Below are 12,301 nucleotides of genomic sequence, written 5' to 3' on the forward strand. Positions count from 1 at the left end.
GTTCTCGCGCGCCTTCGAGAGTACCATGACTGCACACATAAGGTGTGGAGAGTTGTTCGGGGTCTTGACCAGTGCGAGGAATGTTACGACACGCCTGCTGAGGATGTCCTTGAATGCCGTTGCTGCTTCACTCGCATGTGCAGCAGGTGTCGCCGCAATCAGCTTTGAGGGCTGTGGCTGCTTTCTCTTCTCTGTGCGCTGAAGGGGATTGATATTGATCATTGGGCCTGGATGGTTGGATCAATTCATTTAAATGCAAGATTGAGACTTCGCTAGTACGGGCTGGTGTATTGGGCGTTTTTGGAGTTCTTTCTCAAAATTTCTGTCAGTTTGTTGTCTCAGAAGACAGACATGAGTTGAGGAACAGGTTTGGAGACAAGTTTGAAACTAATACTTCGGAATCTTAACTACACCGCTGTGGCATTCTCATTATAGCCTATTCCTCCGGCACCTGTTGCAGCTTCTCAACACGCACCGTTGGCACTCAAAAATGTAGCGCGGCAACCGGTGGTTGCACGTCTCGCAGCGATGAGAGCCACGAATGAGAGACCATTGGTCGTGACGACACTCCTAGTGTTGCTGCTGCAGATTAGTTAAAGCTCGGGTGAAGGCTAAGAAGACATCAACTGCGTTGTTCGGCTGCCAAATGTGTTCCTCGTCAGCAACCCGACAGTTGCATGTTTTCCAGGCAGCTCTGCACAAATAGCACCACTCAGCGCGGCAGAGGCAGCTAATACATCTCAGTGTTCATGGACATTAAGTAAAAGGGCTCGAGACTCACGTCATGTGGTAGCACCCGCTTTCGAGACTTATCAGACGTCGGCACTGATTGCAACGCTGCCATTGGTTGTCCTGGGCCATTTCCAGCAATTGTTGTGTCTCCTTATCTTGAGGGCAGTCCCTGTCGCCGTGCGCTCCAGCTTTGCAAATCGTGCAAGTTCGCGAGCGGCAAGACGGACAATCCGCTATGTCGTTCCGAATCAGATGCGGTCGAATCCAAGCTGAGCATGTTGGCCTCGCACAGTATGTCCGATTCTTCGTCTCCCATTCTGGGGCTTTCCTTATGAAGTCCCTTTCCGTCCGCAGACTCAGAAACTTGCGCACCGAATCCAGAGGGATCTCAGTGCGGCAACAGCGTGGCGGGTACAGAGTCTCATCCTTGACGGCATCCAGGAACAGGTGTTCAATGCAGTCTGCACAGTAGTAGTGGCCACAAGGAGTGCTCGCACATTCGAAGTACTTTTTGTCCTCAAGGCAGGCTGTGCATTGCTGATAGATCGAAGACGACTTGCCTTTGTGGTTGACAGCACTGGATGCGCAGTGACTAGACGACTCGCCAGCATGGGGTTGCACAGATGTGCCATTCCAGTAAAGAGGTGCAAATTCGAGGTCTGAGCTGGACCAATCCGCTTGAGAGATATCCGAAAATCCATCGTTGGAGGAGGCGGCCTCTGGACACTCGCGAGACTGGCCCAACTCTTCCAGCGCCGCGGCTTGACTAAGATCACGGCGTTCCGTGGCAATGTTGGCCTCAGCAGAAAGCTACACATGCGTCAGCTAGCAATCAAGCACCGATGTTGACAATGAGAACCAACCTCTTCCAAGTACAGATTGAGGGAATATTCCTCATCCGTCTCCCTCCCTCTGCTTTTACCATTGGGTGCATGGTGGATGTATTGAATGTCTTCAATCTGCAGTCTCCGAATCAAAGCTGCTGTCTGATCGTCTTCATTCGGTAGATATGCTGTTGAAGCCATTGCGATTCTGACGGAATGTTTCGTTTGTAGTCGCTCGTGAGCCCGAAGCTCCTGAGTTTGGAGGATCCGGCTTGGGTCTGTTGCCACGTTGGCAGTACCGGCGTGCCTTCCATTGTTTGTGGCCGTACCATGGGACGCGTATTCCAGAACCGGTCACCCAACGGAACTCTGCTCCGGAAGGAAGATACGGGCGGACACGCTGTCTAATCCTGACTCTGTTTCCGTTGTGCTCTTTCTGCAATCTACACGGCGACATGTGTCGCAAGTTCAGAATTGGCTCAATGTTGCAATGGCTTTGAAGTTATGGGGTTGCCGAATCTGGTGTCCAGCCAAAAGTTTACAACAAGCCCGTGTTGTTAAGTGAGCGATCAGTCAGGAGCGTGAGGAAGATTAAAAGATCTGCCCAATTCCTCTTGGCACAGCTGACATGCATATTCCTCGTTATTAAGACATCCAGCTCGACCTTTTCCTTTCGAAATTCAAAACGATGTTTCCAAAATCCTCGAGCTGTAGTTGAATGATCAATGAAGCTGAAGGCTCGTCCAGGCTCTAAACCTGTGGGCATAAAGACATAGTAGCCATCCTCAAAAACACGAAAGATGTGGATTTAATGGCTGATAATAGTAGGGCGATGTAGAGGTCGTGTTGTAATCAGGTGGGCTCGAGGATTGGGTACGCGTCAATGCCCAGCGTGGAACCGTGTCAATGCGGAGCTCCGGAGTCTCAATTGAGTTTGACTCAAAGACACGATCATGGCAAGTCCAGATTTGACGTACTCTATCATCATTCGCCATCATGGGAACATGAATCGCGGAAGGACCCTGACACCAGCCTTTCAACTTTGTGAAACGCAGCTGAGAGCACTGCGAATACCGCGCGCTTCGTGATGGTGTTCTTGACGGACCCATAGAGCCTCAAGGATTAGTGCATTCCCATTGCGTTAATTGAATAAAACTCTTATTCCGTCTTGCCATAGGGTATGTCATTGATTTGTTTAGCTACTTCGTCGCGGCGGGTCGAATTGAAGTATCGCTGATTCCGAATCACTTACTTTGGGAATTATACTCTCGCCTCTCTCTCCAATCGGATCACTGCTTCCAGCCACAGGAACTGAAGTATATTCATGTCTCAAATCCTTCCCACGCATCCTGGTCAGCAGTAGAACGTGCAGGCGACTCAAATGTGCACTCACCACAAACGCATCTGTAAAGGGGCACTTCGATTGGAAAGGAAAACCACCACTTCGAGTTTATCACACGCACATAGACAGAGTATGTTTTGTGAACTCAGCGAATGGGTCTTCAAAATTGGTAAGCCGAGTGAAGTGGCTTAAAGCCTGTTCATCCGACATCTTTTGCACGCGTGCACCATGCACTGGCGACATTCGAAGATGAAGTTGGGAAGCCAGTGGTTGCACTGCTCACAGCGATGGGCCCCTCTCACGTACACCCAGTGGTGGTTCGTACACTCGTGGTTCCGCAAGAGACGCTGATAGACGTCTGCGGCGCCTGCGCCAGGTTGAGCTTGCTGCCCTCGAGCAACGACATTCTCGGCCCTTCGCAAGAGATGGTGCTCGTCGAACATCGGGCATGTGCAGTCTTTCCACCTCATCCCACATACATAGCACCACTCCGCGCCACATTTGCACCTGAGGGCGTCAACCAGACAGTAAACTTGTGGGATCCCGGCACTTACGTCATGTGGTAACAACCAGTATCGATTTCGATTATCGCGCGGCATCGGTAGCAGCGTTGCCAGTTCAACTCTTCAGCTAGCCGAAGCAACTGTAACGTCTGTTCGTCTTTAGGACACTCCCCGAGCCCGTGTGCTTCTCCTTTGCACAAAGAGCACGTTGCCATCTTGCACTTTGGACAACGGCCCACGTCATTTTTGATCAGATCAGGGTGGATCCAGGCCGAGCATGTTGGGACAAAACAGTAGGTCCGATCTTTGGTTTCCAATTCCGGGACCTTGCTCTTGAATTCTTCAGCGACTTTTTCGTCGAGCACGAAACGCACGGATGAGAATGGAATCGGGATTCTACAGCAGCGAGGTGGATACAGCGACTCATCTTTTGTCGAATCCGAGAAGAGATGGTCGAGACACTCGCCGCAATACTCGTGACCACACGGCGCGCGTGCGATGTCATAGGACTTCTTGGTCGCGCAGGCCACACACTCTCGACTGGATGAACGACTCGATTTGGAGGCTAGTTTTCTTGCGCCTTGGGAGGATGACTCTCCAACCTCAGTCTCGTCTTCTTCATCATGCGTTAGGTCGACCGAAATGGCAGAATCTCGATCTTCCGCAAAGTATTTCTCGGCATAGTCCTTTGAGACGTGCAGCTCCAGCAACTTGGCCAAGAGTTCTTCGTCCACAGGCTCGTCCTGGCTTGGGCGGGAATCGGAGGGCTGTGGCGCGGGTCGACGGCCGTCTACTTGATATGCCAGGTTGCGATCGTTCGCTGCAAGTTCCTCCTGTCCAGCCAGCTCGGAGAGGATATGGCGATCAGTCTGCTGAGCATGGATGATGCTCTGCGACATTTGTCTGTCTTGTAAAATCCCCATGCTAGCTTCTATATCCTCCTGGCACAATTGAAGAGCAACTTCTTGGTCGCTGACTTCTCCAACGCGAGTTTTACCCTTCGACGCATTGAAAAGAGAGTTGATGTCTTCCAGCTGCAACTGCAGCATCAAGGCCGCTGAGTCCGCATCGACGGTGTGGAGGTAGGAATTGAATGTCGCCGAGACCATAGCGTCTTTTTGTTCCAGACTTTGTTTGGCAATGAGACATGAACAAAAGATTCCAGAGATGTGACTGTTGCGCGAATGTCGGTAGTATTGGTGCTGCCTGCATCCATTTGTACTCAGACTCCAAAGGCCCGGGAAACCAGGGCATGTATGGTTCAAAACCGAGTCTAAATTCAATCGAACTTTAGTAACAGCCGTATATGCTTCCCGTTCTTTACAGACTCACCGGTAAAGTCTAGATATCGGAATCAAGTGGAATCCGAACATAGAAATCCCAGCCAGACTCCGTCGAGCAAGGTCCCTGTGGGCAGTATTTGCTTTTGGCGGCCAAGACAAGACCTCTGTACGCCATGCTCGACCGCGTGGGACGAGCAGACTAAGCGTCCTGCTTACTTTTGTTCTCAAACCTTACCTTGCGCTTGACTTTGAATGGCAGGTCCGAGGCTTGTAAGTGTTTGCAATTGCCGAGATCGAGCTACCGTAGTTCGGACATTGGGGTGTAGCGACATGAGGTGCTGTGATCTGTCTATGATCAGAATTTTAGTACTGAAAGACTTCGGTGCGCATTCGAGAAGAAAAATTACGAAGCTTAGGAGATATTCCACTTCTAAACTGCCCACCAAAACGCCATTCGCTATGCCATATTCCCACTGGTATCATTTTCCCTGCCGTCATATCTCGGCAACGTTGAAAACCGAGTCTACCTCAACCCTCGAGCCTAAGCTCGTTGCCACCATGTCCTTGATCCCATCCCAATTGATGTCGTTGAAGCGCCTGCCGCTCAACTGCTGGCCAGCCTCAATGGCCTCGGCATACTTGCCCAAGGCTAACCTCCGCGCCACAACAGTATCACGGGCAGCGTGGTACGTCCTGCCCTTGCCCTCAAGAAGGTATTCCTCGAACCATGCCTCTTGCTCTGCCGTGAGGGGCAGGTTGATGAGCTCATCTACAACGTTGGAGGAGCCGTCGCTGCGCGAGTGTTGCAGGGCATCGTCGATGAGTAGCTCGAAGAGCGACTTGTGGTCTTGCACAGGCTGAGTTTCGATGAAGAAGTAGGCCTGGATGAGCGAGAGGTGCGCCAGGTATGTAACGTACGACTTTTGGAGATCGGGGTTCGTAAGCGGCGGGCGAACGGCGTTGTAGTACGCGAGAGGAAGATGCTTGTTTGCGAGCTTGCCATGGTCGATGAGGACACGGAGGATGTCTTCTGGGAAAGCAGGAAGGAGGGAAGGGTGCGTAAGATATTCCAGCGCCGCCTGTTCCTTTTGTCAATGTCCTGTCTCTGCATGCGAAAGGCCAGGGTTCCATACCTCGAATTGTAGGTGGTCCAAATTCCAAAGCCCTTGAATGACGATCCAGTATTTGTGCGACAGGTGACTCTTCTTTGCAAACGTCTCGGCAGCTTCCTCGTCGTCCAGAGCGGTGCAGTCCTTCAAGAGGTAGTATAGCAGCGACTGCTTGTAGTGGTCCGCGATTTCGGCGCTGACGATCTTGTCATGAAGCTCCTCCAGGTTTCCATCTTTGGAGGGAGGATACAGGTAGCCACCTATGGGACAGTCAGTGACGATTTGCGCTTGGGGGTCTGCTCTCGGACACACTCTTGACGTGAAGTTGCGCGAGAAGCTTGTCGAAGAACAGAGAGCCGCCTAGCGTGCGACGGTTGGAGCGGATGGTGTGTTGGACATTCTGGCTGTATATCTCAGTTCCGCTGGGGAAAACAGCAGAAAATTCGTATATGTCGAGCATGGCGGGCGCGTGTTGCTAAGGTTGAGGATGCGCGCGCAGTGTGGTGTTTGGCGCGCGAGTCAAGTTGGATTATGTCACGGCCCGTCCACGACACCACTGCTCCGGCTTCCTTTCCCATGCCACTTTTCCATATCTCGTCATCAGAATGTCAGAGCATGTCGACTTGCCGGAATCCGCATTGATCTTCTCTTCACTGGGCCGAGACTCTGGCCTCTCACAAAAAACGCGTCCCTCTGCAATGGAGCTGCTTACTTCGCCTTGCCCGTGGATTTGAACAAAAGACGAAGTCCCTGGATTCGTCTCCAGGGTTGCCGAGAACCAGGAATGCTGCGCCCTTGACTGCCAATGGCTTCTTTCTTTTCCCTCGCATCAATTTGACACGGCCAAGTTACCTTTGACGCGACAATTTTCTTCAGACGCTGCTTCAGAAAGGAAGAAGCAGTTGCAAGCACTCAGCCTGCTCCGTAGGGATGCAGGTAGGCTTAGAGTATCGTGATCTCATCTGCATACTCCTGAAAACCCTTGCCTCGAACCATGTGGCAATACGAAATTCCGCACATTCCGGTCCTTTTGACAATCACTTGAACGCGTTGAGAATTTTACCACTTCATCATTTCCTTGTGCTGCCCCGCGCGCAGAAACCAGACCGCTCTGTGTTTGACGCCAGGTTTGTCTCATCATGCTTCGATCAAGGACTCACACCAAGGAAATCGTTGCGCTCGTTGCGCTGATTCTCGTTCTCGTTTTGCTTTGGTATCGAATTCTCTACGATGTTCACGGTCGAAGAGCTGGAGAGTACGGAGCCTCAGATGCTCTGTACCAGAAATTGGAGGCTGGCCAGGAAGAGAACGTTGCCATCGAGTCAGAAGTGTCATCAATTCTTTCCACGTCAGCCACCGCTCTGGAAGACATTATGGCCATCGAAGCAACCAGCACAGCGGAGGCCACTGCGCAGAGCACACTTGAGGATGACATGGTAGCTTCCATGGAGACAGAGACCGCCAGTGACATGGGATTCAGTGCCGCGGATATGTCTACAAGCATGCCCTGGGAAATGACAGAGACGACGTCATTTGAAACCAGCAGTACTGCCTTTGATGCTGAAGAGACCAGCACATCGAGCGTTGAAGAGACTAGCACCTCTAGCACTGAAGAGACGACAAGCAGCTCGAGTGAAGTCACAAGCTCTACAGCTGAGGCTTCAACTCCGAAATCAGTCAGGAACTCCAATTCTTGAAGACTGGCCATGTTGCTGACAAGTAACAGTCTCAATTCGCACTCATATCCGAACTTTCATTTGGTCCAGGCCCTGTCAAGCCCCCGGGCCACAACTACACCAAGTCTGTCGTCATCCCACGCACGACCAAAGAAGACATTAGCTGGCTTGACCAGACTTTTGGCGACGACAACCTGCTCCAAAAGGCCGTCTACACCGTCGACAAGCCTGTGAAGCCCTATATTCTCCCGTCCAACAAGGGCAACGAAGTCATGGCCTACCTGACCTACATAATCGATTTCTACGACCATCTTCCCGACGTCTCCATCTTCATGCACGCTCATGAATTCGCCTGGCACAACAACGAGCTGCTCGAAATGAGCAGCGCAGCCATGCTCACCCACCTCAACCTCCGCAAAGTCGTACGCGACGGCTACGTCAATCTGCGCTGCCATCGCTACCCATCCTGCCCGGACCACCTCTTCCCGTTTGCCAAAAACCACAGCGTGTGGGACGTCCCGGAGGAATCCATCTTCGCGGACGCGTGGATGGAGATCCTGCCCCACGAGCCTGTCCCCGAGGTACTGTCTCAGCCTTGCTGCGCGCAGTTTGCCGTGTCGCGCGAGCGCATTCGCGCTCTGCCGCGCGCGCAGTACAAGCATTTCCGCAAGTGGCTCATGTACACGACGCTGGAAAACCGCGTCTCGGGCCGCGTTTGGGAGTACATCTACCAGTACATTTGGGCCGGCGTGCCGCAGTTCTGCCCCGAAGAACATGCCTGCTACTGCGAGAACTACGGTCTATGTAATTACCCTCCCCAAACTAGCGAGGAGACATGGTTAGAATTGACGACACTAACACAAAACAGGCTTCGGAGGCGAAAAGGAATACAACTACTTCTTCCAGAAGAAGGCCGTCGTTGCGAGTTTGGCGGATCTGGCTCGCCAACAGATGTTGGAGGAGGGCGGGAATGCGACGTATCCGATTGATTATGACGCGCATTTGCGGACGGCGACGCAGGAGGTCAAGGATGAGCTGGATATGGCGTTTTTGAGGGGCATGTCGCCCTACTTTAGGGCGTTGGAGGTGGGCAGGCAGTGGGTGGAGGGAGATGGCTTTTAGTGTGTTGTTGTATGTCTTGTGGTGTTGAGGGCGTTGGAAAATGTGTTGCTCCTGGTTTTTTCTCCTGGACTTGTCAACATCTTTTCCTCGTTTTTATTTCCGTATATTGCAGTGCGGTTGGGAACAATTTATTAGCTTCACTGGCTAACTGTGTTACCTGTATCAACATCATGAGATCATGCAAACATGGAAACAATGTAAAACCGACTCATTTCCTCCTGACTCAACATCCACTTCGACATAGGCAACGACATGGCTGTGGAAGACTCCTTGCTTACTGTAGATCATGTTCACATTGACGCTAAAACAGAGCTTGAATAAACAGACAGCAAGGCAAACCGAGAGAAAGGGTGGAAAGCAAGAGCCGACAGCACAAACGCACCGCAACGCAACCCCTCCTCCTCTACCCAATTCGTCTTGTTGGACTCCTCGCTTCTAAGTACTTGCCAGCCTGTTCTCTTTACTGCTCGCAGGAAAATTCGACAAACGGGGGATCCTGTCATCTTTGCAGAAGCGCACAGTGTAGGTGCTAGCCCTCTGGCTAAAATCCGTGGTCACAGCGCCGCCCCTGCCAGCGTGTGCCGCAGACGTAGCAGAACTGAGCGCCGCAGGTGCATCTGCCTTTTATTAGCCAATCCAATCACGTACCATCCACGCGCAATACACCATGAACGATCAAAAGGAGAGATATGAAAATCAGGGGTCGGGTACGAGCGTATTTAAAAGGGGGAAGGGAAATGAGACATACGTCATATGATTGCAGCCATCCGTCTTTTCGACCATGCTCCTGCAGCGGAAGCACTGCTGCCACCCGCGCTGCTGCGCCGTCGCCAGCAGCGCCTTGACGTCGGTGTCTTCGGGACACACGCCGCCTGCGCCGCCCATGTGGTCCAGGTCCAGCCGCTTGCACTGCACGCATGTGTGCTGCTGGCAGGTGCGGCAGCGCACCAGATCCGCGTTTGCGGGTCGGTTGCCGTTGTTTCTGCTGGTGTTGGCGCGGTTGGACGGCGGGATGAAGTGGCCGCAGTCTGGTTGTGCGCACCAGATGCGCTCTTCGATGGGCGTCGAGAGAAGCGCCTCGTGGCGGGTGAGGTTTGATCTTGTTTGCGCGGTGAGGAAGTGAATGACTGATCTGTATGGGATGGGGTGGCCTGGGCAGCATGATGGTGGGAAGGGTTGCGGGTTGAGCCGCGAGATGCTTGCGGTGATGGCGCCGTCGATGAGCGTGGAGAGGCATTTGGGGCAGTAGTGGTGGTCGCAGGGCAGACGTGTCATGCCGCTGGCTGGGTAAGAGTTGAAGCAGACGGCGCAGTCGAAGGTTGGAGGGGGAGCGGGAGGTTGTTGTCGGGTTGATGTTTGCCTTTGAGTGCTGAAGGACCTGGGTACCCCATTGATGTACCCTGTGGAGAGGCGGTCGCCGGAGAATAATACACCGCTGGAGAGTGTTCCGTTGCGACGTGTGCCTGAATTCCAGTTGGAGTCGAAGGGTGGTGGGGGGAGAAATTCGGGCCCGCTGTCTTCGTCGACATTGTCTTCGTCGACATCGTCTTCGTCGAAACTGACTTCACCGGCGCTATCTTCGTCGAGCGAGGTGTCTTCTTCCAGGGCCTCAGCGATAGCACGGTCATCGGCTATTTGCGCTTCTCTCACCCTCTCGAGAGTGTCGTAGAGTGCTGCTAAATGTGCGTCCCGCGCCGATTGAGCCTCACGGTGTGCCCTGGCTGCGTCGGCGGCGACTTGTAGCTCTTGCTCTGCTCTGAGGCGCAACACATGGTCCCACATCCAGGCAAGAGAGTTTGTAGGATCATGTATATGTCCTAACGATCCTGGTGCTAGATTCGGGGCTGTTCGAGGTCCCCCAAGACTTGACGGTTCGCCAATGCGTCTACCCCTTTCCGCGAATCGTCGTAAGACTTCGTGGTGGGGGAGGAGCCTCTGGCGTGACCAAGAAGGGAGATCAATGCCACGGAGCTCGGCCTCATGAAGAGACCTGGCAAACGCTTCGTCCGACTCGGTGGAATCATTTCCGGGAGCATATCGACTTCGGTACATGTCGGGCGGCCGTTAAGGATTGGTTCGAGGATAGAGCAAAGACTTTATGGAGGACAGTGGCTCGAATCAGCCGTAATCGAGGTTTGGAGGTCGAAGTTGGTCGGCAGTCACCAGATGTTGAGGCGAACGGCAATTTCTAGGGTGTTCAGAGGTTCCTGCGTGGTGAGTGTTCTCCAGCCGTACACGCGGATTGTAGTGAAATTGATTTGAAAAGTTCCAGGCAGAGACATGACAATGAGACTTTGAGACTTCGTGCTTGGAAGCATCTCCGTAGACAGCGTTGCCCATGTGAAACTGCTAGATGCGCAATCGTAAAGACATTGGTGGCCCTAGAATATGCCCTGGCAGGAATGACAGAACGCGGCGGTAGATGAGTGGTGAAAAATGCTCGATCGCCTTGAAGGAGTCAAAGGAGCCAGGCGGCCATTTCCGGTCACTATCGCCTTGCTCTCCTCGGTGTGCTGGCCATACGGAGGACGTCTGAACGCCTTGCTTTCGTGCGTGGCTGAATCCTTGTTGACATCAATTGTGTATGCTGTGGTTGGCATAAAGAATCAGTAACGAGCCTCAATCAAATGGCAGGGTTCACGTGGGAATGCCGGAAAGAGTGGCTGCTGGAGGCGGGCATTTCAACCGCGCCAAAATCGTCGTTTTTGATGCTACTGAGTAGATCCTTGACCCGGTCCTTGAACACCATGACTTCGTAAAGTGGTCCCATTTTTTCAGGAATCAAGCCATAATCGAGCCTGTTCAGAACCTCAACCCCTGCCGGAATGAAATCCCCTAATTCACAAATTCGAATCCGGAGCGCGCTTAAGCGCCAGCGCCAGCAGAGACCTTGGCGGCCTGCTGGGGGTTGATCTTCTTGCCGTCCTTGTTGTACCGAATCCTGGGCGGGGGAGCGCGGTTGCGGCGGCCCTCGCGGGAACGGACACTGAACAGCGTCAGCCTGGAGCGGGCTTGCAACCAAGGGCAATGGATACGTACCGGACAATTTTGCCGTGGATAGCGCACGAGACGCAGTACTGGAGCTTGAGGTACATCTTGGGGACGGTGTACTCGGGGAAGACAGAAGCATCCGAGATATCACCTATTACAAACAGGAATCAGCGTTCCGTTCTCCCGCCAAGGTTCTTCTCAATCTCCTGCCACCAAAAAGGCGGCCCCTCCAATTGTAGTGTGCGCGGGGTACGTACGGATGGCGGCGGACTCGACCATGTTGCGGATGGTGAATCTCTTGATCGCCTTGTCCTTGGGGGTGCATCGCGAGCAGTTGGAGCAGCGGATGGGCTTGACGTGGCCGCGGCCCTTCTTGTTGCGACCGCTGCGAAGTGTTAGTTACCGAGCGCAAAGGGAACGAGGGGAGACGCACTTGTTAGCCCTCTTCTTGACCATTTTGACTGAATCTGCTGGGGGAGAAGCTCAGAGATTCAGGTGGGATGTCGTCGTTGGTAGAGCAGAGGCCGGGCGGGAGTCGCGACGGCGATTGTGTGTTTCGCTTGTGCGTGGCCCGAGCTCCGGTCGTCGGGGCGGGGCGACTCTAATCCGAGCTTCTCTCGTCAGGCCCAATCGGGGCAAGCGCGGCGGACGACAGCCCAGGGCGCCCTCCCATGTGATCATCAGGGATCTTGAAGTCCCGTCTCTCTGTGATCCCAGCC

At 53.2% G+C, this 12,301-nt stretch overlaps 6 protein-coding genes across 6 annotated transcripts; 1 reads left to right on the top strand and 5 right to left on the bottom strand.

Moving 5' to 3' along the window:
- Positions 1-777: 777 nt before the first annotated feature.
- J3D65DRAFT_662783 (uncharacterized protein) lies at positions 778-1,757 on the bottom strand (the record flags this gene model as incomplete). Its single annotated transcript, XM_066802641.1, has 2 exons — positions 778-1,542; positions 1,596-1,757. The coding sequence occupies 2 exons, from the start codon at positions 1,755-1,757 to the stop codon at positions 778-780; spliced, it is 927 nt and encodes a 308-aa protein (XP_066650239.1).
- Positions 1,758-2,847: 1,090 nt separating this feature from the next.
- Positions 2,848-4,951, bottom strand: J3D65DRAFT_160896 (uncharacterized protein). Its single transcript, XM_066794169.1, has 4 exons — positions 4,734-4,951; positions 3,453-4,674; positions 2,950-3,405; positions 2,848-2,892 (listed from the first exon to the last, which is right to left on the bottom strand). Exons 2-3 carry the CDS (start codon positions 4,508-4,510, stop codon positions 3,087-3,089), a joined length of 1,377 nt encoding a protein of 458 aa, XP_066650240.1. The 5' UTR covers positions 4,511-4,674; positions 4,734-4,951; the 3' UTR covers positions 2,848-2,892; positions 2,950-3,086.
- On the bottom strand, positions 4,753-6,253 carry J3D65DRAFT_688545 (nuclear pore complex assembly-domain-containing protein; the record flags this gene model as incomplete). Its single annotated transcript, XM_066803868.1, is given in 3 exon segments — positions 4,753-5,763; positions 5,818-6,053; positions 6,073-6,253. 3 exon segments carry the CDS (start codon positions 6,251-6,253, stop codon positions 5,179-5,181), a joined length of 1,002 nt encoding a protein of 333 aa, XP_066650241.1. The 3' UTR covers positions 4,753-5,178.
- Positions 6,254-6,883: 630 nt separating this feature from the next.
- On the top strand, positions 6,884-8,799 carry J3D65DRAFT_681397 (uncharacterized protein). The gene is made up of 3 exons (XM_066803733.1): positions 6,884-7,469; positions 7,520-8,273; positions 8,338-8,799. Exons 1-3 carry the CDS (start codon positions 6,933-6,935, stop codon positions 8,589-8,591), a joined length of 1,545 nt encoding a protein of 514 aa, XP_066650242.1. The 5' UTR covers positions 6,884-6,932; the 3' UTR covers positions 8,592-8,799.
- On the bottom strand, positions 8,795-10,579 carry J3D65DRAFT_597663 (uncharacterized protein). The gene is made up of 2 exons (XM_066797847.1): positions 9,340-10,579; positions 8,795-9,208 (listed from the first exon to the last, which is right to left on the bottom strand). The coding sequence occupies exons 1-2, from the start codon at positions 10,371-10,373 to the stop codon at positions 9,133-9,135; spliced, it is 1,110 nt and encodes a 369-aa protein (XP_066650243.1). The 5' UTR covers positions 10,374-10,579; the 3' UTR covers positions 8,795-9,132.
- A 504-nt stretch (positions 10,580-11,083) lies between these two features.
- On the bottom strand, positions 11,084-12,112 carry J3D65DRAFT_641515 (40S ribosomal protein eS26). Its single transcript, XM_066801896.1, has 4 exons — positions 12,016-12,112; positions 11,840-11,967; positions 11,631-11,733; positions 11,084-11,577 (listed from the first exon to the last, which is right to left on the bottom strand). Exons 1-4 carry the CDS (start codon positions 12,036-12,038, stop codon positions 11,457-11,459), a joined length of 375 nt encoding a protein of 124 aa, XP_066650244.1. The 5' UTR covers positions 12,039-12,112; the 3' UTR covers positions 11,084-11,456.
- Positions 12,113-12,301: the final 189 nt, after the last annotated feature.

Source organism: Phyllosticta citribraziliensis, assembly GCF_038025025.1.
Source record: "Phyllosticta citribraziliensis strain CPC 17464 chromosome Unknown J3D65scaffold_15, whole genome shotgun sequence".
NCBI lineage: Eukaryota > Fungi > Ascomycota > Dothideomycetes > Botryosphaeriales > Phyllostictaceae > Phyllosticta > Phyllosticta citribraziliensis.